General features: G+C 38.1%; 2 protein-coding genes across 2 annotated transcripts; one reads left to right on the top strand and one right to left on the bottom strand.

Annotated features, from left to right (window-relative positions):
- Positions 1-800: 800 nt before the first annotated feature.
- Positions 801-20,585, bottom strand: fancd2 (FA complementation group D2). Its single transcript, XM_023290299.3, has 44 exons — positions 20,511-20,585; positions 20,218-20,278; positions 18,595-18,729; positions 18,441-18,508; positions 18,235-18,341; positions 18,098-18,158; positions 17,933-17,985; positions 17,742-17,820; positions 17,429-17,553; positions 17,257-17,344; positions 16,139-16,243; positions 15,929-16,029; positions 15,715-15,826; positions 15,551-15,586; positions 14,414-14,560; positions 14,172-14,306; positions 13,956-14,087; positions 13,745-13,852; positions 13,522-13,631; positions 13,349-13,403; positions 11,543-11,662; positions 11,325-11,398; positions 11,085-11,228; positions 10,814-10,914; positions 10,593-10,708; positions 10,405-10,513; positions 10,198-10,296; positions 9,626-9,720; positions 9,395-9,550; positions 9,086-9,202; positions 8,690-8,818; positions 8,474-8,592; positions 8,249-8,359; positions 7,856-7,986; positions 7,671-7,770; positions 6,561-6,683; positions 5,425-5,518; positions 5,095-5,166; positions 4,845-4,883; positions 4,687-4,761; positions 2,492-2,566; positions 2,162-2,308; positions 1,985-2,086; positions 801-1,279 (listed from the first exon to the last, which is right to left on the bottom strand). The coding sequence occupies exons 2-44, from the start codon at positions 20,276-20,278 to the stop codon at positions 1,196-1,198; spliced, it is 4,350 nt and encodes a 1,449-aa protein (XP_023146067.2). The 5' UTR covers positions 20,511-20,585; the 3' UTR covers positions 801-1,195.
- A 1,786-nt stretch (positions 20,586-22,371) lies between these two features.
- On the top strand, positions 22,372-24,182 carry gpx1b (glutathione peroxidase 1b). The gene is made up of 2 exons (XM_023290378.3): positions 22,372-22,645; positions 23,526-24,182. The coding sequence occupies exons 1-2, from the start codon at positions 22,430-22,432 to the stop codon at positions 23,874-23,876; spliced, it is 567 nt and encodes a 188-aa protein (XP_023146146.1). The 5' UTR covers positions 22,372-22,429; the 3' UTR covers positions 23,877-24,182.
- Positions 24,183-24,347: the final 165 nt, after the last annotated feature.

Below are 24,347 nucleotides of genomic sequence, written 5' to 3'. Positions count from 1 at the left end.
TAATAGATGTCCTCTTATAACCCTGCAAAATCAGCCTAATCCTGTAACCCCCCGGATTTGTCACAGAGAACTGATACACAAGCATTTGAAAAGCCTGTATAATTTTGTAAACAACAAACAGGAGTTTCCTACACAGACTACAGCACGTCAGGTCAGTTTGTATTTTAAACACGCTTCTTTACAATGTAAGAAATATTTTACTAAAAATGTAATTCTTCTACATCAGTTTCAGTTTTACAGACTATGATGAAGTAACGTGTGGTTAAATTACTTCAACAGGAAATGTCTATTCTACCATTACGCATGTTTATTCGACTCAAGTTTTGTTTTCACATGAAAGTATCAAAGATGTAGTTTTCTTTCATTTAAAGCTTATACTAATCAGTGCTGTCCCTCTTTATGGGATTTGCCAGGAACAAAGATCGTAGTGTTTAATAAGTGTAGTGCCGTGTTGTTTTCCCAGGCTTGTCTAGTTGTCTAATTTCTGCTTAGTTTGAGAAAATACTTGAAATGTGAAAGGAAAAATGGTCTACTACTGTAACATGCCACCAATCACTTTTTTTATCAATTAAAAGTGCAGCTACGAAAAAACTGTGAAGAAAGGACTAGTTGTTGTCCTTGACACACAATCTAGAATAGACAATGGCTTTGAGATTTAAAAATATAACAACTTCATAATTTTTTTAATTTAGTTTCAGTATCAAAGCTGATTACAATTATACAATCTATTTTCTGAGAATAACTTATGTGGTAATAATCTTAAATGAATTATTCATGTCAAAAAAGGCACATGAAGTGTCTTTAATACTGAATGACAAATCCATATTTTATTTTGGTGACAAACAAATATAGCATACAACACTTTTTTTTCAAAACTAAACCTAGTGTGACAAAATGTAATATAATCTTTAATGTTTTATCCTCAACAGAAAAAGGTATTGCAGAAATATAAAAATGTATTGATTTTTTAAAAATGTTCTCATGGCATTATTGCCATAAATACAAGAATATGAGAACTGTGATTAAATGTGTATTTGTGATGTCATACTTGCCCATTTTCCTCTGAGTTGAAGTATTTTGTAAATGCAGAAAGTGCTCATATACAAAGCAACTAAAACTCTACAAAACCTGAAAAGTTGCTTTGGAACTGGGGTTTATCCCAAAAACAGTTTATTGTTTTGTTAGACAGAATGCATTACTCAGAGTCATCTGTGTCGTCTGGATCCGGATCTTCTGCTCTGTTAATCTTCTTAATTCCCTCAGAGTCACTCTCCTGGTCCTGCAGGAAAACACATGAGAAACATTTGTCAAGCACGAATATTTGAGGTTATGAACATGCTTGCATAAAACAGCATTAACTGGAAACGTGTTAGAAGTGCAGTGACTACTGGAAACACAGGGTCTCTGGACTGACACCTTATCAGACAGTTTCCCTGTTAACTGTGTTGCCCACTAATCATTAGCTTGCTAGAGAAGTCCATCACTTATCTTATCAGCGCCGCTGCCCTCTACAGTTTCAACTGCCTTTCAACCGTCAAGGATGGTTTAAACTTCAGCGAGTAATGACTGACTGAGCAGCAGTGAGAGGAGGCAGTTTGAACCTCTTACATAGTTGACTGTATGACTACTGTGTACCGCTTATTCCTTAAAATAAAACATGTATTGTTATCATCTAAAGCTTTTGTCATTTGATTGAATAATTTATAAAGCTATTTTTTTTAAATGCTCCTAAGTCTATAAAAAAATCTTCCCAGTTGGTTGTTTTAAAACTCAATACGGTTCATCTTTACTTAAAACAAAGTTTGCACAGATTATTAATAAATGTTAGGTGGGCTCTGTTGCTTTTAGCCATGTTTTAGTTCTCAAAATGTGACACATATCATCTTCACTTTAAATCATTGTCAGCAGATTCCAATCTAATAATCACAAGCAACAAAACACAATTCATGTTTCAGATTTGTTTCTTTTTACAACTAAAAAGTACCTCATCTTCAGACAGTTCCTGTGCTTGTGGTGAACGTTGCTGCCCCTCCTCCTCTTCATCATCATCACTTTCTTGAGACCTCTGAGAGAGGATCTCTTCACCCTGCAGGATACAATATGTTATTGGGATAACTGAAACAGCACCAAGTTCAGTAATACAAGTTCAATAGTGTTTTACCTTCAGGTTGCGATTCTTCAGGTTACCGATCCAAAAGGCCTCCTGACAGTTGTTGAGTGTCAGCGTGGCCTTCACCCTGTACACAAACAGCTCCAGGCTCTTCTTCAGGGCTGGTACATGGTTGGTCAAGCTGGTATCCTGGTGAATCTGAGCACCATAATATTTATGATAAGGGCAGTGAGTGACAGAGCTCCTGAGGATTAACATATGCACTGCACAGTTAATTTTCTATAATTCAGCAGAATATTGTTCTCCCTGAGTAGCACATTTGGCAACAGTGCGTGCAATAATTACACAGGAATGAGCAAGAATCTGAAGATTTCTAGCCACCTTAGAATGTCCACACATGTGATGGAGCTGACGAGTGCTGAGCTGGAAGGTTTTCAGCAAGCTCTGGACATCCTCCTTGAAGATACAATGCATCACATACAGTCAGTCTTTTTTCACAGCAGACATTTCCCCTTGTCACACAATGTCCAAAGTATTTCAGTGGTACAGATCAACAGGTTTGCAGATACAACGTATATCATCAGGAGAGAATCTGTGTTGCTCGAAGAGAGTCGCCAATAAACGTTTTGGTTAAAGGGAGATGCTTCGAACACACGATTTAAATCTAAACTCTGAACAAAACTTGGTCCGGATCAGGTTAGCTATGTAGCATCAGTTACCATGGAGATCTAGCAGAGATCCATCTTGGTGTTACTGAAAACTCTGACTGTAGGCTCAACATATCTCACTAACCCACTAATCTACATCCTTCTGGGTTCAGTGTGCTCTGCCTATAAAAACCATGTTTTTCTCTCTGACAGGAGCTGCTCTTCTCTGTAAGATGTTCACACACAGACACACACACATATAAACACACCTATAGATGTTCTGCACTGCTGACATGCTGACATACAGGGTATACTGTTGGATGCATTTTTGCTTTGTTTTTATAAATAAACATGGTTTTTTATTGCCACCAACTCGTTGTCTGAAAGCTTGTTGTAGTCTTATGCAGCTCTGCAACAAAACTTATTTTCACGTTCTTTTAGAGGGAGCTCCTTAAATGTCGTTAATGTCACTTGTCTTATATTGATGAGTAACTTTGTTTTTATTTAGGTTAATATTAATTATGGGACATGTCTACCTACAGGCTTCTTACGTATTAAATGAACATACTGGTAACCAGAAATTAGAGTTTTTCAACTAAGACATCAAGTAAAATTCAACAGTCATGTCTAGAATCCTATCTAGAAGCATATAAATATAATCAGCCAGTGTGATTTGAAGCTTTAGTGAGAGCACAGCTGCAATAACATAGATTGCCTAGACACACCTGCCTGTGCTATCTGTCTCCCCCACCCCATTTAAACCCAGTTTTCCTCTTTAATATGTAAACACTTGATTACATTTTACACTGTACTGCATTATAAAATTAAATATTTTGTAAAAATAACATCACTGCTTTCTTTTCTTGAAGGAAAATTATTTGCTTAGACTAATAACTTAATTGGTTAAATTGTTAAGAGAACAATCTCATGAAAAATTGCTATTACTAGCAGGCCTACATCTATGCAATGGTTTTTGTGTCTTAAATTCCTAGAATTTAGAATTCCTTTCTTTGTGTAAGATCCAGATGTTTGAATGATGGGGACATTGTACCAACTATTTCAATTTAATGCAATGATCTTGCTTTTTTCCCTCTTCTAAAAATCTTCCACTTCCTCTTGTGACTTGCAGGGAGTTGATGTGAAATTTCATAGAATGCATCAACAATATGTACTGAAGAAAAAAGCTGCCGCAATGGCATGGAAGCAACAGTGGTGAGTAAAAATAAGCTCCCACATCCAAAATGCTGCCTTCCATTGAGGGTCACACATATTCTGTAAACTCCAATAACAAAAAAATAGGACGCTACTGTTATATGGTTGGTGTTTGAAATCAGTATGCCACTAGTACACTCAAACCCTTTGTTGTTGTTTTTTTTCCCCCAATTGATTGTGCATATTACATGCAAGGGAAATTTAATGCATGAACACGTGAACACTGAAGCAATGTGCAGTTGTAAAACACACATCATCTGAATTACTGGAAAAATCAGCAGGACTATTCCCCAAGTTTGCAATTTAACACCTGTTTATCAGCACCTACAAGTCCCAAATAAAACTACCTTAAAATAAAACTATTTGAGTCACCACACAGTTTGTTGTCTCCCTGTTTTGTTGAAGTCTTTGAACCAGGCTGACACACTACTCACAGGTTCTAGTCTCAGTGATATTTTGGGGACCAACTACACACACACACACGTTCTAGTCTAGTAGTAATCACATTAAGCACAGCAATTAACTACTTTCGTCTTCCAGCAGATAAATCTGACAGTCGTGTGGTGTCAGACTCCATTCATACACCATTCTGTACAGTGATGTACAAACATCCAACAGAATTAATAACTGTGAAAGGATACTATGGACTGGAGGAGAGACTATAAACACACTTTCAAAATGGCTTTGGCTGTTGCAGGGACAGTATTTAATGTCTACCTTGTGTCTTTTGAAACTGTAGTCCAGTAGTGGCATCCCCAACTTCAGGAAAGACTCCAGGAAAAGGCGCCCATACTATCAATCACAACATTACAATAAGTTAATACAAGGTCACAACTGTTATGGCAAATCCTATTCAACATGCAGAACCAACTCACCTTTAAGCACACATTGAGCACCGGTCTAGAATCAAATATCTGGAAGAAGATCACAGGACAAATAAGATGAAACTAACACAAAGATGTGCTAAAATAATAAAAAAGATGAAGTAAAAATAAGATCTGTCAGTGGTAGTATTACTGATCATCTGTCCTTATAGTTGATTGTTGTAAGTATGCTTGGTCCACAGTAAGAGTCAGTTTGATAGATATTTACAGCTTTATGACCGTGCTAGCAGTTATACAGTACCTTAACTAGGTTGACCATGATGTGAAAATCTCGGACAGCCAGAGTCCACGTCAGCAGTTTCACACTCTGAGCCTAGAAGAAAGACATTAGTTATGTTGCCTCATTTATGTGCATCACCCAGAAAGACTATTAGAAATGCTCTTAATTATGAGTTTATACTGCACATTCCGAAATGTTCTCCCAGTTGAAAGCTTCACTTATAAAGAAAATGACAAATAACTGCAGATTAGCAATTTTCTAGTAGAACAGTAGTGCTTTGTGGGTCAGATTACACTGACTTACAGTGCATACAGGAGAACATAATGAATACTATGACACCTAGTGGCTGACCTCAGTGTTGTCGCTCATTTTGCCAGCAGGAATCTTCCGCACAGCTTTCTCCAGCTCTGCCATCATCACTTTGTAGAACACCAGGAAAGTCTGCCTGAAGAAAAAGACAAAATAACGGAGGAGTGAACGGCAGAGTTATAATATAAAAATGGCAGAATAAACTGTTTTGTTTTGTGCTAATTTACTACAATTACAGTTATATGAGAATGTAGCTCAGTACTCCCTGGTGCTGCTGTTACCACAAAAGCAGGATCTAAAAGCACATGGATCTGTGTAGCTGCTTAGCTAAAGCAATGTTACATTTCACCAGTGGAAAAAAAATATTCAGGTCTATTACTAAAGTACAAGTACCAATATGGCAATGTAATAATACTCCATTACAAGTAAAACTCAAGCATTAAAAATTCCACCTAAGTAAAAGCTTTTAAGTAGTAAAGGCAAACTGTAGTTGCATTATTAAAGTAAAAGTATTGGTTTGGTCCCTCTGACTGAGGTATTATTAAATATGACATTATTAAAATATTAATAGTGAAGCATCAGTGTGTCAGCAGCATGTTATTGTTGGAGCTGCTACAGGTGCAGCTATTTGCACTATTTTATATTCAGTTTTACATACAGGGACAGCAGATAAATCTAACAGGTCTCAAGAAGAAAAATTAAATTACAAAGTTTGTAAATCTTTGGAACTTTTAAAAAGTTTTTTGGTGAGATATTAACTAATTTGCACAATGACTGAAATGAAACCAATTGAGAAGTTTAGAGGGAAAATCACTATTTGGTAGAGCTGTTAACAACTCAGATATCCCAAATGTGACCATGACTACACACTTCTCACAGAAGCTACAAATGCCACTGGTTTAATCTTTAATCGTGTGTTATATTTTAAAAGTTTCTTATATTCTCCACTGTGTAAAATCTAAAGCTGTTAACTAAATGTTGTGAAGTAGAAGGCACAATATCACCCTCTAAAATGAAGTGGAAGTATAAAGTAGCATAGAATGTAACTACTCAAAAATAAAGCACAAGTGGCTCAAAATTGTACTCAAGTATAATGTATATACTTTCCATCAGTGTTTGACTCCAAGGTAGCTAAATAAAGGGTTAGGGTTAGGGTTAGGTTGATTGTAAGGGTCTACCTGTTGAGAGTGGGCCAGGAGGTAGAGCTCTCATCTTTCGACATATTGATAAGCTCTTGCATTCCTTTTTTGGCAATTTCTTCCAATGCTGTCAGAACATCATCAACATGTTCCAGGTAGATGCTGCAGAAACATGAGAAAAGACGAAAATTTCTGAAAAAGGTTAATGCTTGTTCACAGCTATAATAATACGTGGTTAGAAATGTTGTGAAACAGCGACTATGTGCTTTAAAATGTGCCCAGGTAGGGAGTTTCAGTCCATGCATCAACAGAAAGTATCTTACTTTAGCCATTCCTGTAAAGTTGAACATAAATGTGTTGAGATCACAGTGTTATGAAACTAATAGAACTGTTGATCGACTTAATTCATGATGACTGAGTCACTCTCATTCACACATCTACTTGTATGGTCTATTTATGGACAGCTCACCAACTAGACAGACAAAAATAGCTTCCACAGGCAGTTTGGATTTCAAAAAACATGACACATACCAATAAAACAACAAAGATAGTAAAGAATTACTCAGCACTATGATATTTATTCTACAAATCAGTTTAAAACCCTTTGATAACCTGTGTGTTTGGTTTAATATAAGCAGACATGAAATATAGTATTTGTAATTATCAATCAATGCATTGTATCCATGTTGTGCTGTCGTGTTTCTACTGTAGCCAGGTACAGACCAAAAAGGGGCTGGCTTGAGAGTGACAGAAGTAGTCAGTTGGCTGCATTCTGAAAAATCACTGCTAGATGCCAATAAGTCCTACAAACAGTTCCATTAATGTGATTAATCACCATAATATCATGGTCACTGTCGCCTTACAGTAAGAAGGTTCTGAATTTGAACCTGCTAGTCTGTTGTATGGAAGTTCTAACTTTTTAAAAAATCCATATAAATAACTACAACCATAGCAACATATTGTTCTAGTAATAAATCATTTTCTAAATTAGCCTTTTTTTGGCATTCATGATCTGCAGTTTCTTATAGTGTGTGATAAACTGCAGTGCCAGTCTACCAGTTATGCTCTAACAATCACTTCAGTTGTCTTCCATTGATTCTACATTTGGATTTCATGTACTAAAGTGCCATTAATGACATGCAGACTCACCTCAGCAGACTGTGAAGGGCTTCGTTGAATTTGGCCCCTCGCTCCTTCTCTCCGCTGGCTGTCACCCAGTCTTGGCTGAGGAAACGTCGTGCAAGGGAAGCTAGGAAGAGAAATTAGCCAATTATCATCACACTCTATTGGACTGCAGATAAGTGAATAAAAATGAGGTAACACATCAGCCTGACCGGTCTGCTCTCTGTAGGCTGCAGAACTCCCTCCTTTCTCAGACAAAGTGCACAGAAGCTGGGAAAGACTCAGCGCTGTGCTGAGATTCGGCATTGTGCTGCGGAAGTTCAGCAAGTACTCGTAACTGTGTCTGAAGAAAACAAACGCATACATAAAGATGTTTATTTTATCATCATACACAAATGCAAATAAACAGAATGGGCCTAATGCTAAACAGTCCCAGTACATAGAGCTCACTGGAGAGCATTCTGCTTTTTGTTTAGAGAGCTGGGTATGATTTTTTTTGTTGTTGTTCTGTGGCATTATGAGTCACCAAAGATGAAGCAGTTTCAAAGTAAAAATAATTGCATACATCAGTTTTTCTTCTATGGCTCTTAAACTTCATTACTCACTTTACAAGCTGTTCCATGGTCAACTCAGCTCCTCCTTCTTTGAGTCGTCCAGCCAAAACTCCCAGCGCCTTCTTCAATAAGCTGCGCTGTCCTGGCTGACTAAATCCAGACCTGAAGGAACAAAGATAATATCAGCAAGAGACAGACTGACACTTCGAAGACTCTCAAGCTTCAACCAAACAGATTTCTCCTGAGATGAAAGTCGGTGGTGATGGTTGTACTCACCAGCTGAAGGTGGTGTTCAGAACCTGCAGGAGCAGCTGGTAGCCTGATGACAGTAACTGGTACTCTTGCTCATCTGTGGCTGGTCCGTCCACAACGCCATTGTTCTCAGACAGCAGAGTCTGTAAATGCACAAGTGCATATGAGGGAATTCTGTTTAGAGACTTGGAGGGGTTGGAACTTTCTTCTAAAAAGCCCAGAGAGTGTTTGATTTCATACCTGAAAATGGTTGTGGCAGTTCTCCAGGTGTGAGCAGAGGGCTGGCATCAGCTCTACACAACAGGAGGCAATATCCTTGGAGCTCCTCTGTTGTAGGTGGGAGAAGCCCACACTTTTATCGGCCCTTCCCTACACAAAAATACATTTCATTAAGTTGCATGTTACAGTTATTATAGTTTAATACGGTTGTGAATACGTGCTGTTGAAACTCAGAGCTTCATAGTATATTATCTATAGACTATAAAGGACACATTTAAATCACCTTAATTTACTTTCCTCCATCTGAAAATCTAGGAAAACAATCATGGATTCAACAATGTATAAACAGATACCAACCGAAAGTGTGCAAATTGTTACATTCAATTTTCAAGTGTTTTTTGTTCCTTTCATGTGTACCTTGAGGAAAGGGGCTCTCTTGGCAGGGGCAGCTGTAAGACTAAAGTCCAGTTTGCGAAGCATATCCTCCAGCAGGAAGACGAGCTCAGCAGGGCCCAGCAGAACCTCCTCTCGCACCTTTGTAATGTAAAAAATATTATATTGATGACTTCCATACACAAATGTGTGCAACACATTAAAATCAGCTCTAAATGGCATAAAATAATTAATTTCCAAACAAATGTGCCTTCTTCTCAAAAGTGGGAAACATGTTGGTTGGATAATACTCTGTTTTTTAAGAAAAAGAAACCTTCTGATTTGTTTTCTTACATTGGTGTGGAGCTCAGAGTCCAGCAGCGAGCGCGACAGCAAACCACACTGCAGAACGCTCAGGACTTCCATGTCCAGCTCCCTGAAAAACGGTCTGTAGGACGCCAGACTGACACCTGGCCGGATCTCCTTTTCTTTCTCCTTCTCTGGCTGCTCCTTCAGCACAAGAAAAATCACACTTTAGCTCCTGTGCATATTTAACACAGAACCATGTAAGAGATAGATGTTTACCTGCTGAGTTTCATCAGCTTCAGTCGCTTCCTCGGGCTGAGAGCTGCTTTCTGAGGAATTCCTACCAGGGGCCTTCCTCTTCTTTCCTGCACCATCTAAACAACATGTGTGAGTTAGACAATTAATTGTACAAATTCATTATGCAGGCTGTGTGCTCGTGCAGTATTTTTTTCTAGGCATCTTTGTTTCATATCCCCAGTGACAAGAGAGCGTACATGGCTGCCTAGAGAAAAAGCAAAGCACTCAGCCCGTTTCATGTGGCAACTGCAGGCGTTTTAGTTGAAAATCTTTGAACTTTTCAGAAAAACACTGCTGTATTCGCTGTTCCTTTCTCGGCAACTAATCATTTGGGTGGAATTCAACTCTTGGGTAACCAAAAAGAAAAGCTTGTTCTCCCAATGTCTTTTCATCCTGAGTTTTAAATTTGTCTGACAGAAACTGTCACAGAAGGATGATGCTAGTTTATTGTACAACAGCGACTTAGAGCAAAGATATGTTTTTAAGATATTATTGTACTTCATCCCAGCAGTTTTTGATGAAACCCTCTCCAGCATCCGAGAGTAAGTCATTACCTTTCTTTGCCTTGTTCACAGGGGCCATGGAACTAGGCACGATCCCATCTGCGCTTTCTCCATCAAAGTTGGAAACAGGTGGAACGTAGCCAGGTGTTGCTGAAACACAAATTAAACAACATTAGATTTTTAAACGTTTCAGTAAAACTGACATATTGCTGCATAATAAAGAGAGTTTTGAGATCTACTGCTGCATCAAAAACACACCTGCCAGAGCCCTTTCCAACAGTGTCTGAAGGTAGGTGATATTCTGCAGGCGAGTCATCACTTTCATCTTCATCTCAATTTCTTTTACTCCACAAAATCCATTTATGACCTGTAAGAACGTACACAGCTTTAGTCACAGATCTTATACTTAAACATATGAACTGCATTCAACACTGAGACGCAATTACCTCTCTGAACCAGTTGATGGTGTGAAAGAGCAAAGTACAAAGAAACTCCCTCTCAGCTTTGGACAGGCTCGCCACTTTTTCTACTACATCCATGTCCGTTACGATCAGAGGGCAACCTGTGACGCAGCAAATGTAAACACACAGGCGTAAATAGCTTAAAAACCATAAAAAACAAAAACAGACTGGTGTCCACAAGTAATTTGTCACTTCCTCCCTCTTACCCAGAAGGCCATCAATCTCCTCCAGGTCTCCTTGATGCTGTTTCTGCTCACAAAGTCTCAGGAGGCGAAAAAATGGAGACAAACAGAGCGGAGACACTCGCCTGCCCCAACAAGATACAGAAAACAAATCTCACTGATTACATATCTGTTTGAAATATAACTACACAAGTGCAACTGTAAATTTGACATTACTGCAAGTGAAATACTATATTGATTAAACATCTGTTATTCATCAGAACTGGTTAGAGATGGTAGAAGTTGTGTGACTGACTTTTGTGCCTTCTTGGTTTGATTTTGCTGCTCTCCTTTGTTTTGGAGGTCTTGGACCAGCACAGGCAACAGGTTGATGACAATCTCTGACTGACTCTCCCCCTCATCCAGTTTGTACATCACACAGGCTGGAAAGGGGAAGGAGCTGAAACAAGTAGACAGGAGGGGATCAATGATACCAGATAAATATTATTAATGTGCTTCAATATTTAAGCATTAACACAAACTGTTCATCACTAACCCTCTTATTTCCGGCCCAAGGTCCACTATAAAGTCATCCTGGAAGTCCTCTAGGACGCTACTTCCAATCATTTCCTGTCAGCAGGAGGAAGATAATCACACAAGAAGGCTTAATCCCAGTACAACTTCATCTTAAAAAGGAGACTGCATGACAGGAAGGGTCTCTACAATGTATTTCACTAAAAACATCAAAAAATAAAAGAGCCGTTGGAGACACACCTGCACTTGTGGGTCCAGGGTTGCGTTCGAAATCAAGTTGGCCAGTTCATCATAGTACAGAGCTGCAGCCTCAGGTGAGCTTTCACTACTCGACTTCACCAGCTCCAACAGAGCTGTTACCTGCAACAGGCCAGATAGAATATATTGAAAGATCAAAACATTTGCAACAGAAGTGATTTTCAAGTACAGTAGATATTCTCAAGTACAACAATAAAGAATATGATAATATTTCACACTGACTACAGCAGAGAAATTATTTCTTCCAATGTCACAAGTTGCTTACGAAGTATTTGGCTGGATATATATGTATAGATACAAAGATATCATCCCTTACTAATTGAACTACCCCTGAGGAAGTCCTAATGCGATTCCAGCCCCATCTGGTAGCAAATATTAATGCTATTATCATAAGATACAGGCAATTACACTTGATTTAGCATTGTTTTTAGTTAAAATAAAATGAAGAAGATGTCAAAAATTCTAAATGAAGTGCTAAAGCCAGGTTCTTAACTCTTTAAAATAAAATAAATGCTTTTAATGAGAATTTTAGTCACAGGCTTTTGTATGTTTTCCTACACCAACATTAAAACTAGAACAGAAATACACAAAAAGTCATTATCTAATGTCTATAGCTGCTATAACTGACTAGTAAATCCTAATCAGGATGAGAATGTTACCAAATGTTCTGTGGCAGGTTTTGAATGATACACTGAAGATAACATAAAGGTGGGAAACTGAAATGTCGATACAGAAACATCACAGGACATGGTGCAAGAAATATACACTGGAGAACATCTAACAACCACTTCAAAAACATAGAAGGAATACAAAAGGAAAGTAATTATGACATTTTTTTGACACCAGAAATAGTGGCTAAAATGGGCTTAACACACTTTATAAATAATAATAATAATAATAATAATAATAATAATAATAATAATAATAATAATAATAATAATAATAATAATAATAATAATAATAATAATAATAATAACAATAATAATAATAATAATAATAATAATAATAATAAATGCTGGAGAAATCGTGTTACAAAAATTGGCAATATTTTGGGAGAAGGCACTATTTTATTACATCAAAATTTCACAAAGAACCAAAAGGGGCAGAGGTGGACCTGATACTGCAATGCACCAATGAAAGAATAAAGAATTTTTACAAATATTGCCAACAGCAGCTATCAAATACATTATAATTATGGTATTAAAAATTTCTCTCCTAGCATACTGTATGGACTGAGAAGGTCTGGAAAATATATCAGACAGAACAAATAACTACTCCGTTTGACTCCAAAAAGCTATTTGTATTAAAAGGTAGAGCCCTTCTGTGGTCGTCCTAAGACAGTGAAAAGATCAAAATTAGTTCATCATACCTGCATATTTGCCTTCCTAAATCATTTTACCTTTTGGTGCATACACAAACACTCACACCACAAGTGTTTGTTTTATTTTTTTATTGTTTTCATTTTTTGTGGTTTGGTTGTTCTTTTCTTATCCTTCTAATTTGGTTTTATTTAAACTATGACAATTATTAGTCTAAGCTGAAGCAAAGCCAGTCAGTCTTACTTTTGGTAAATATCTATATGTATTTATTTAGATACTGCAGACAAAATTGGGAATATGACTGTATAAGTTTTTGAAGCTGAAATAATAATTTTAAAAAGGCTTAAATTCCTAATCTGAAGTGGCACTGAAATAAAAAAAGAACAAATTTTAAAAAGCAAATAAATGAAAGATCAGGACCTGCAGCATACATAAAGTTTGTTCTGGTTCTTAATTGTCTAATAAGTACCTGTCTGAACGTCTCCTGGGGCAATGACCCATTCTGTGATCCTTTCCCTTTCGGGCTGGGATGGGATGGGATGAGAGCGGAGAAAACAGAGCGAGATCAGGACATAGAGAGATGAAATCACAGACTGAACAAGAAAAATAGCGTTTATCTGATGTGTGAGAAACAGCTCTTACCTGGAGGCCGCCATGCTGCCCACTATCATCACAGCGCCGATGATGCCGATACGTTTGTACTTAGGCACAGTGCTGGAAAGCTGTTTGCGGATCACTATGTGCATGTCATCCTGAGGGGAAAAAACAATATTGACAGGTGAGTAGACAAAGGACAGCAAGAACAGGCAGAAAAAGGATTTGGCGTATGAGCTGCTCTTTGTCCTCTGAATGTGTGATTCTGCACCTGGATGTGAGATCCTTGCTGCTGCTGCCCAAAAGCCAGTCTGCTCAGAAGGTGAAAGAGTCTCCGAATCTGCTGGGGCGTGAGGTTGTCCATGTAATCCAAGATTCCCTGTGTCAGATATCATAAACGGTTGAAAACTAATCCAAACACAATGTTGAGACACTGTCATGTTTGCTTGGACTAGCAGTCAAAACATATGTCATCTCATTACCTTGACAAAAACAGCATACAGGGCCATTTCTGCAGGTTTTTCAGTGACTAGACCACAGAGCAGCTCCAGAGCCATGTCCACCTCCCCATTCACACCACTACACACATGGGTCACTAGAGAGCCCACCACCTCCTGCAAAATAGAAAACAACAAAGTAGAATCTAACCAAGGCACTCAGAAACACTCAAATATGCTCAGATTTAATCCCAAACCCACCTGATGGCAGTAAGAATCAAACGCAGTGAATGAGTGTTGGTACATGTGTCCACCAAAAGGCACCACGCAGGGGTCAGGGGAGCGCAACAAACTCTGAGCCAGAGCCAAGATGGAGGGGAAGTAACCTCGCATGACCTACAACGTAATCAGCAATACATAAAGCACATTTTTATTACTGCAACAGCATAAAAATAGTGCTAGAGTTGCTGTGTTTGAGCTTGCACGTCCTCAGGTTGACCCACCTGGGCGTAGTCCCTGAAGGTTTTCTGCAGCAGAGACTCTTGGATGAGGCCAGTCCTCACTTTGACCTTCAGCACTCTCTCTGCCCCCCGCCGGCTCTGGTTGGCGTTGGTGGAGTGGAGGATGAACAGCACCAGCAGATCTATCACCTGACATGGTGAGAGAAAGATATACAGTCACATATTAAAAAAAAAAAACATGAGACATAAAAACGTTGTTGAGGAATGTCCTCCATTTCAAAATGTCGTATTTTCACCAAATCCAACTTTTTTTTTATAATAAATGAATAATAAGCAATGGATAATCAACAGATTATCAGAATAAACAATCATCTCAGTGCATCTACACATAATAGTGCTTCTTTATAGCTTGAAACATCAGACTGGTGAAATCAAAAAATGATCTATAACAGCGATACTCAATGTGCTAATATCTGATCTACATATGGAAGTTTCTGTACATCAACTGTATTCATGTGTATTTGATCATTTATACTTTTATTTCTCTACTGATGTCCCTACATTTGAGCTCTACCCTCTTTGCTGCTGAAACACAGCAAATTTCCCTCCTGTGGGAAATCCTCATCATTGAAAGGTCCATTACTCATCTTTCTCTGACATTATTCTTTGTGATATTAAATACAGCCAAGGGATAGTATTGAACATTTAATATATATGCAAGCAAATTGTGATTTAGACAATGGGACCTAATATGAGTATCACTGAAAGTCACCAAAGAGTGTGCAAAGCAGTAACCAAAGCAAAGGGTGGCTATTTTGAAGAATCTAACACATAAAACATGTTTTGACTTATTTCACACTTTTTTGTTTCCTACATATTTCCATATGTGCTTTTTCATAGCTTTGATGTCTTCTGTGAGAATCTATAATGTAAATAGTCATGAAAATAAAGAAAAACCATTAAATGAGAAGGTGTGTACAAACTTTTGACTGATAGTGTATGAGCAGGAGACATGGATGACACAATGTCGCTACAATTAGCCAGACTTCCTGAACACATTGTTTCCAAAATTGTACTACTAATTACCAAGTAATTTCTAAATCATAAAGGCCTTCAATCTCCACCCATATTGGGCCCAAACCCTCCCATCAGTGTTCATCTGGAACACATTGAACTCACCTTGTGATCCTCCACTTCTTCCACAGACTCTATCGCCTAATAATAAAATACAGTAAAAGTAAGTGAAATTAATATGAAAGGAATTATCACTCAATAGTAACTGAAAGAAATCTATCAAAATAATCCATAAGGCAAGAGGGATTCAGAACTAATTAATGTGACACCTTGAGCCAAGCCTCAGAAATGGATTTCTGGAATCGCACTGCTGACTTGATGCAGTCCAGAATCAACACAACGCTGTCCTGGCTGCTGCCAGCTGCTGCTGTGGAAGCACTCCTAATCCAGAAACAGACTTATTAGATCACATCATCAAAATGGGTTCCGGGCTGCAAGTTTTGATATTGAGCTGTAGCTGAATCTGAATGTGTGTTATCTTACGCTGCTGCTCCTTTATTCTTGATGCGGCTCTGAGAGGCCTGCAGCACGGCAGGAAGAACACACTGCTCCAGCTCTAGTTTTTTACGAAGATTACACACCACCTGAACACAAAGAAACACTTGCCATGGTAATTGATTTCAAAATAAATGTTCTATGATAACAAAAGAATTAGCGTCAATACTATGTTTTCTAAATCCTTCAGAGCTTGACCTCATATGCATCAGAGGCTGACACAGAGTGCAGGATGAACTTGACCACCACAGGCAGATCCTCCAGTTGTACAGCAGCTAATGTGGCCATAACAGCTCCACGGACCTGAGGGAGCAGACGGTAGCAGAAAACAACGCGTCAACATGCGTGTGCATTTGTGCACTGTAAAAATAAAAAATAAAAATTCATGCAAAAAAAAGGGAAAATCTGCCAGAAAAAAATATGCTAAAAACAAGGTAATACTGTAACATTAAAAACTGTAAAAATAACAAGTAGCATCTGTAAAATGATTAGATTTGGTGGATTTTGTAAATTTTATGGCCACACACGGTAATAGAATGATTATTTGCAATAATACAGATATTAGGGTGGACATAATTTATAGTTTTTGCCTGATCTTTATTTTATGGGTACTTTTTCTGTGATTTTATGAGGTATTATCTGGAATTAAACAAAACAGGGAAATTCTGTAAAATAATTTCTTTTTTAACCATTTTTTAATCTTAATATATTTAAAACGCTTTTCAAATAATGGTAAATATCTGTTTTTACTTTAAATACTCTAAAAAAAGTGTCATTTTATGATCAAACATTGTAGAAGAACAGATTAATATTTATAAAAATAGATTCTTGATGTGGACATTAGTAATAGTTTTGACCAGTTTTTTTTTTTTTTTTTTTTGCTGTTTGTTTTTGTAAATTAATACATTGCGATTTTACTAGTGATTATCTGTAATTTAACAAAACAGGGAAAATCTGTAAAATAAACTATTTTTATTTACCATTTTTAATCTTAATATACTTAAAATGTTTTTCAAATAATGGTAAATATCTGTTTTTACTGACTTAAATACTCTAAAGAAAGTGTCATTTTATGATCAAACATTGTAGAAGAACAGATTAATATGTATAAAAATAGAGATTCCTGATGTGGACATTAGCAAAAGTTTTGACCAGTTTTTTTTGTTTAGTTTTGTTTTTGTAAATTAAGACATTTGTTCTGTGATACTAATGTTTTTTTTTAAAAAAATTAAAAAAAATAATAAAAAATATATATACATATACATATACAGTTGACATTTTTTACAGCGTGTGTGCATGTGATGTCCGTTAGCTACCTCCGTCAGCAGGGAGGAACTGAGGTTGAGACTAGAGAGGGCATCCAGGATGGGGACGGTCAATTGAGTGTTCTCTTGGAGTAAAGAGCTGCAAGGATGAAAACAGCAGCATTAAACCTGCACATTAAAGCACAAGAACAACAGATCTGTCACAGAGATTTACTGTTCATACTTGAGCTCCCTGGCTATATCGTTGTGCTGGGAGTCTTCCAGTATCTCTGGCAGACTGGTGATGATGTCACGCTGAACCTCCACTGGTGCTACCGACACCAGCTCCATGAGCTTCACTGCCAACTCCTGCGAGATGAAACACAATAAAGAAAGAAGCACATCACCGTCAAGAATGTGATGGTGATATGATGGAGGTTGATAGGGAAGATGAAATACGTGATTACAGGGGCAAACTGAACAGTGAAGCAAAAAATAACTTTAATAGCTGTGATGATCAGAGATGCAACACAACCTTTCACTACAGAGATGATTACCTTGGCGTCTACAACTCTGTCTAGCCATTTGAGCTGATTAATAATCATGCGTGGAATACTGAGTCCTCCATCAGCAGCACTGTGAGGTACAGAACAGGATTAAGCTTGGAAACATATTCCAAGGAAACACAGCGAAAAATGTGTGCAATAAATGTATTAAAACTTGTAAAATAAACCAATTAAACACAAACCCATCAAGCATGAATTCAGGGAGTTTCTCGAGCAACGTGTTAATGATCAAAGTCTGCAAGACGGAGAGGATGATTAATGATTATAATCTGCATCTTCTTTACACGTGGTAAAGCAAGAAAATCCTTGTGAAAATGTGATGCAGTTCTTTATAGAGGAAATCATACCTGTAGCATCTCAATGCCCAACAACATACGCAGCAGGCTTTCCTGGAAGGAGCTGGCAGAACTGCAGCACAGAGGAAAACATGTCAGTAGTGAGCGAGTTACACAGCAACTGACAGCAGACTCTTTATGACAGTTACCTGGAGTATCCATCAACCAGTTGTGGAACACAGGGAAGGAGGCAGTTTCTGAATCTGTCCGAGTTCTCAATATAAGATTCCAGGTCAGTGATGAATTCCTGTATGATCTAAGCAATGAAAGGATCAAAAAGGATAAGTAACAAACTCCGTGACAAATCAGTTTATTTCTGTGTCTAATTCAGGATTAGGACTGGGTTGATACTCACACTAGGGTACCTGGGACTCTTCTGGAGCTGCTGTCGTATCCGTTTCTGGAAAACTACTAGGTCAACAGCTGAAGAAGAAAACACGACAAAGGAAGTAAACATCGGATTTCATTTACTGACCTGGTATGTTCTGAAACTGACTGAGCGTGATTACCAATCTCATTGGATGTGCCAGAGGGCTTCAAGGTGACTCCTGCCTCCCTCAGAAAGACGCTGAACACACTTTCATTTGTCTCTTCTGGAACAGCTTCCTTAGGTTGGCGACCAGTGCTGCGACTCTTCTTTGCCTCTATGGGAAGCAGAGAATAAACCTTACATTAACAAATCCTGTGGAAAACAACTATACACCTTCTCATATAGAATATTTCCATTAACAATACAGATTTTACTTTGCTCTCAGTGTAAATTGTACAGTGTGATGACATTTCTAACTTGGCTCTTATTATGCCATGGTTAAGTTAGGAACATTGCAGGGCTAACCTGGTACTGAAGTGTACAACATGAAGGAATCTCAATGCAGAATCCATTAAATATGAAATTTATATTTGATGCAAATTGATTCAATGATTCAAAATTGCATCCCCATACATTTTTCTCTTAAAATGTCCCACATGTTGGGACAATGTTCAATTGGATTCAAGTCCAGCAACACACTTTAACAGGTCACAGTTTTCTGGGGGTTTTTTTCTGCTTTAGAAACTGCAGAGTGCAATAAAATGTCATCACACCATAATATTGCACTTCTGCCACGCTTCAGCATCTTGTCAACCAATATCTAAAAATCTATAAATGTCATCTCCCCAACATCTGTTACATTCCACTGCCAGGACTATGCATTCACTGTGGCTGTACTGCACCAATTTATGCCAAACATGTTGGACTTCATTAGAGCTCATGAAATTTACGATGACCCCATCTGATGAAAGAATGTGATTTATAAACCATGTTTCTTTTAATGCCCTTTTGTAAAGTTTAATGCTGCAATTTTGTGCTAGAGAGCAAACAACAGTTGTTGTTGTTTTTTTCTGGATGGCATTTATAGAGTCTGACACAATCCACTGTCTTTGACATGGTTGGAGCTGTTACAAAAACTCTGATTTCCAATGATAAACCCTGTGCCAAGTCTGCATCACGTATCCATCTGTTTTGCAGAGCTAGACTGTGCAAATTGTACACTGTCCGTGGCATCATTTTGAGAGGAGGTCACTGTGGCTCTGATTAGTGGTACTATGGCTCGTTTTATACCTCCTAATTACTGTTACAACTGTGTTTGAACTGATTTGAAGCTGCTCATCAATTTTCCTGCATTCACTTCAGTCTATGTGGAGATACATAGTTAGATTTTTCTGTTCCACTAGCAGTTCTTTTCCATTTGGAGCCATGATGCAGACAGACACAGATTAATGGTCCCAAACCAAGAAAGTTCTGGTGTTTCATAGCCATGTTCACGACATTATGTTCACTGGCAATCACAAGTGTGCTCAATTTTGTTTCGATGATCACAGATTTTCTAAATTGTGTGCCAGTGATCAAAGGTTCATTGACTTTTGTTGCACTGAGTTTCTACTTTGGGACCTGTATTTTCAATATGGTCTAATAAGTTTACATTTTTGGATTATTTATAAGAAGAAATATTTACTTGAGAACTTATAAATAATGTAATTATTGATAAGTGATACAGCTTTGAATCATCTGGCATTCAGGTATTAGTACACAGTTTCGTCCTTTCTGTTATTTACTGCAGCTATGAGCTGTTGTGTGGCTTCATAAAACTTACTAGTGTTTGTAGAAGCTCCCTCTCCTTTCTCCACGGAGGAGCGTCCTCGTTTGCGCATCATCTGATGAAATATAAAGGCGAGAAAGACGTTAAAAGCTAAACTAAGCTAGCATTCACAGGAAGGAAAACAAGCTAACAACTGGACACCTGTAACGTCTAACGTTACAGCTAACGACTCCTGCTAGCTCCAAAATTCAACAACTACGACAAAATATGCTTTATTCATGTATCGACATATCGATGAGACGTTGTTGCCTGACGAAAAAAATCAGAACGACAGAAGAAAGACATACTTCAAGCAGACAGAAGACAAAACACTGAAGTTACAAAACAAACTTCCGCGCCAATGTGCTTAATGCGTCATCACGTCGCCAATGTGGATTCTCGGAGTGTGGCAGCTTGAAATAAACACCCGGAAGGCCGGAAGTTACTTTGAAAATCAACTACAGACCTGATATTTAGCTCTGTTACAGGCTTGTCTCTTTATTTAGAATGTCTATCAACAATAAAAAGATTATAAACAGTTTTATAGTTATAGTTTTCTAGTGTTGTTTTTATGAACAGTTTGGCCGTTGTGAGGGCGGTGTTCGAACCGGCTGCATTTTAATCTCGAAGAATCTGTCCGCGACACGCTGTGAAACGAAACAAGCCGCACTTGCGCACCTACATCAAAGAGTGGACTTTTAAGATGATCGTGTGCTGCTGCCTCCTTCCTCATATCGTTTGAGTTTAACAAAATTAGCCCGCCCACGTCTGGATTTACAAGCTAAACAAGAACAGCAATGCTCTTTTCAGACCAGCGTCACTGACTAAACTAGCAGCTGATACCGAATAACTAAAAAAAGCAGGTGCTTTAAACCACAGAGGTCGTCATCCCCCTCATAAAATATACAAAACTAAGTCATGACACCAAAATAAAAGAGGGCGGTATTACTTGATAATAACTATGATTTGCTGCACTTGCTTTTTCCCCCCTTAGATCATCTTTAAAGTTTTTACTTGTTAGTATTTTGTATTAACACACCGGGTCAAATTCCTCATAAATGAAAACCTACTTGGCAAAAATGGATTCTGAATCTAATTGATTACTAAAACAGCAGAAATGATTAACCATTAATACACCCTTGTAAGTCAAATTTTAAAATGTAAATCTGAATTATAAAATACCAAGAACAAGAAGACACTGTGACGCATTTAGTTGATCTTGTAATATTCAATTAGATATCGTTTGTTTGTCATTATTTTCAGAATGGCTTTGTTAAGTTACTGAGTCATTACTTGTATGTTATTGCAGATCTCAGCTACCTCAGGTATTAGCAATTCTGTTATGTCAAACTGCATGTGTGACAATATGCCACTGTTCCAAATCTGTTTATATATGCTGTATATACTGTATTACACATAACAGCATCACCTCAATGTTGAATGATTCAAAACCAGCCAAAAGTCAGTGGCACACACAGTTGCAGCAGTAATCGGGAGGTATTGAAAGAGTCATAATACCACTAATCAGAGCCGCAGCAATCATCCTCTTAAAATGATGCCACAGACAGTGCACTACTTGTATAAACTAGCTGTGAAAAACAGAGCAGGCCTAGCACAGGAATTATCAGTGATAATCAGAGTGTCTGTAAGAGTTTAGACCATTGAAGGCCGTTAAATGCATGGACGCTACCAAGAAAAAAGACTGTTGCTCACTCTTTTGCACAAAACTGCAATAACAAACTTTACTAAAGAACACAAAAAGAAGTTTGATGAATATTGGGAGCACATTCTTTGGACTGATGAGACCAAGATAAATTTGTTCGGCTCAGATTGGGTATCGGATTGGGTATCTCATGTTAAAAAATAGTAGTAATAAAACAAATATAACACAGAATATACAGATATTTACAAGCTGGAAAGGTATATATAAAGACAGTAGTGCAAAAATTATAATTGCATGATACAGTGTAAAAAGCAGAGAATGCTGTTCATAGTGCAAAAAGTACTGTACATATCCACTGGAATACTGTCTACTGTACATTGTCCTCATGTAACTTCACAACTCCAGACCGTATGCAGGCCGTGCTGCAGGTTGCAGGGAGTGAATTATCTTGACAGCTAATACAAACTCTTTGACGGTATAAGACCGTCAGCTGCACCTGAAGGAGGCAGACAGAAACGTGTGAAGGAGGTTTTGTATCTCATAAGAAAGGGAGAAAGAAGAAGAATGGCTGCGAAATTTTACGACCTCACGGCCAAGCTGTTGACGGGGGAAACGTTTAACTTCTCGTCCCTTCAGGGCAAAGTGGTCCTCATTGAGAATGTGGCGTCTCTCTGAGGTACGACCACCAGGGATTACACCCAGATGAACGAGCTCCACCAGCGGTACGCCGACAAGGGGCTCGTTATCCTGGGAGTGCCCTGCAACCAGTTCGGCCATCAGGTGAGCACTTAGTATCCACCTGCGCCTTAAGGTGGTAATTCTTAAAATGTGCCACTGAGCACATTAAATATAACATTACTGTTTCATTTCATTTCATTTATTCATTTATTTTTAAAATGGGACAATTCGTATTGATGTACATTTTCGTGTAAATACGATAGATTGTAGCCATACGGCTAATTTCCGTCTCAAGTCCCATTGGCAGATCAAAATTAGAGAACATCATAAGACCATAACTGAACAAAAACATATATATATATATATTTAAAAAAAAAAAAAACCCAAAACGATAACACTTAGTGGACATAACAGACAAAAGCTGAGATATCGAGGCAGCTACCAACCACTAATTAATTAACATTTACACATGATTATATTGCAAATATCTCTTTGTTGCTATTGCACATGTTAACAGTCCACTTTGATGGAAACTAAACATCTTTTATCTGTACTTCCTCTCATTCAGCTGATTTTCCAAGTTTACTGGCATATTTAAGGTTAAGTTTTATTCAACTTCCAACTGCAACATCCAGTAATGAGAAGTGAGTCTTAAGTTCAAGCATTAATTTTTAATGTGAGCGTGTTAGTGGTGCAGTTTGAGCTCTAAGTAAAGTTTAGGCAATGAGGAACTTGTGGTTGAGCAACTTGTTCCTCATGTCACAATGCCTTCATTCATCAAGCTTTCTTTGTGCGTACAATAAGCCGGGAAGAAGGTGTTTATACTAATTATATTAGTTGCTCTTTAATAGATGATGTTATGGGTTGATCTCAAGGCTTCGTAGGAAGTAGGAAATCAAACATGTCAGTGGGCCTGGTTAACAGTTGAATAAACACAACCTGCTTTATAAACAAACACTAATGGTGTCATCAACCCACGCAGGAGAACTGCAAGAATGAAGAAATCCTCCTGTCTCTGAAGTACGTCCGTCCTGGAAACGGCTTTGAGCCAAAGTTTCAGCTCCTTGAGAAGGTGGATGTGAACGGAAAGAACGCCGATCCCTTGTTTGTGTTCCTGAGGGAGAGTCTCCCGTTCCCCAGCGACGACCCATCAGCCCTGATTAGCGACCCCAAGCTGATCATCTGGAGCCCGGTCTGCAGGAACGACGTGGCCTGGAACTTTGAGAAGTTCCTCATCGGCCCGGATGGAGTTCCCTTCAAGCGCTACAGCAGGAGGTTCCTCACCAGCGACATTGAAGGAGACATCAAGAAGCTCCTCAGTCAGGCAAAATAAGGAATCCTCCAAGATGCTCAGCCGTCCTACAGCTTCCACTTGCACCAGCCTTTGAACACAAGTTCTCACTGTTTTCCCTCCATAGTTTCTGTAGATGGTGCAGACATTTCCACACCACCTGTGCTCTCTTGTACTTGATGGCTACTGTTGTGTTCTTTTACTAAATGAAGACATCCTCTGAAACCAAGTTGTGTGGAGGTAATCTGATAAAGCGTAAAAGGCAGAACTTTTGTAGCTGCACTGGGTGCACATAAAGCACAGTTGGCGTGACGTATGAAGAGGACCAATAAATGTATTTTTTCACGACTTTCACTGTCTGCCTCTAAATGAATTAAGGTTTTAGATCGTTTATTCAACCTGAAACCAGTCTCACAGTTTAAATATAAACTCTTTTCTGTTGTATTTGATTTGATCTTTCACATCATCGGAAAAGAAAAAGTGTTAAAATACTCAGCAAATCACAGCTTTGCA

The sequence above is a fragment of the Amphiprion ocellaris genome, chromosome 5 (genome assembly GCF_022539595.1).
Source record: "Amphiprion ocellaris isolate individual 3 ecotype Okinawa chromosome 5, ASM2253959v1, whole genome shotgun sequence".
In the NCBI taxonomy this organism is placed as follows: domain Eukaryota; kingdom Metazoa; phylum Chordata; class Actinopteri; family Pomacentridae; genus Amphiprion; species Amphiprion ocellaris.
This window is presented reverse-complemented; position numbering and strand designations above follow the sequence as displayed.

Bases quoted from the DNA above. Each gene is read 5' to 3' on its own strand.
- fancd2 (XM_023290299.3), bottom strand. From the start codon at position 20,278: ATGATGCGCAAACGAGGACGCTCCTCCGTGGAGAAAGGAGAGGGAGCT. The intron at 18,509-18,594 runs GTAATCACGCTC...TTTCTTCTTCAG, and splicing joins TGGCACATCCAATGAGATTG to CTGTTGACCTAGTAGTTTTC. The intron at 10,514-10,592 runs GTAATTGCGTCT...ACGTTCTTACAG, and splicing joins CCATCAACTGGTTCAGAGAG to GTCATAAATGGATTTTGTGG.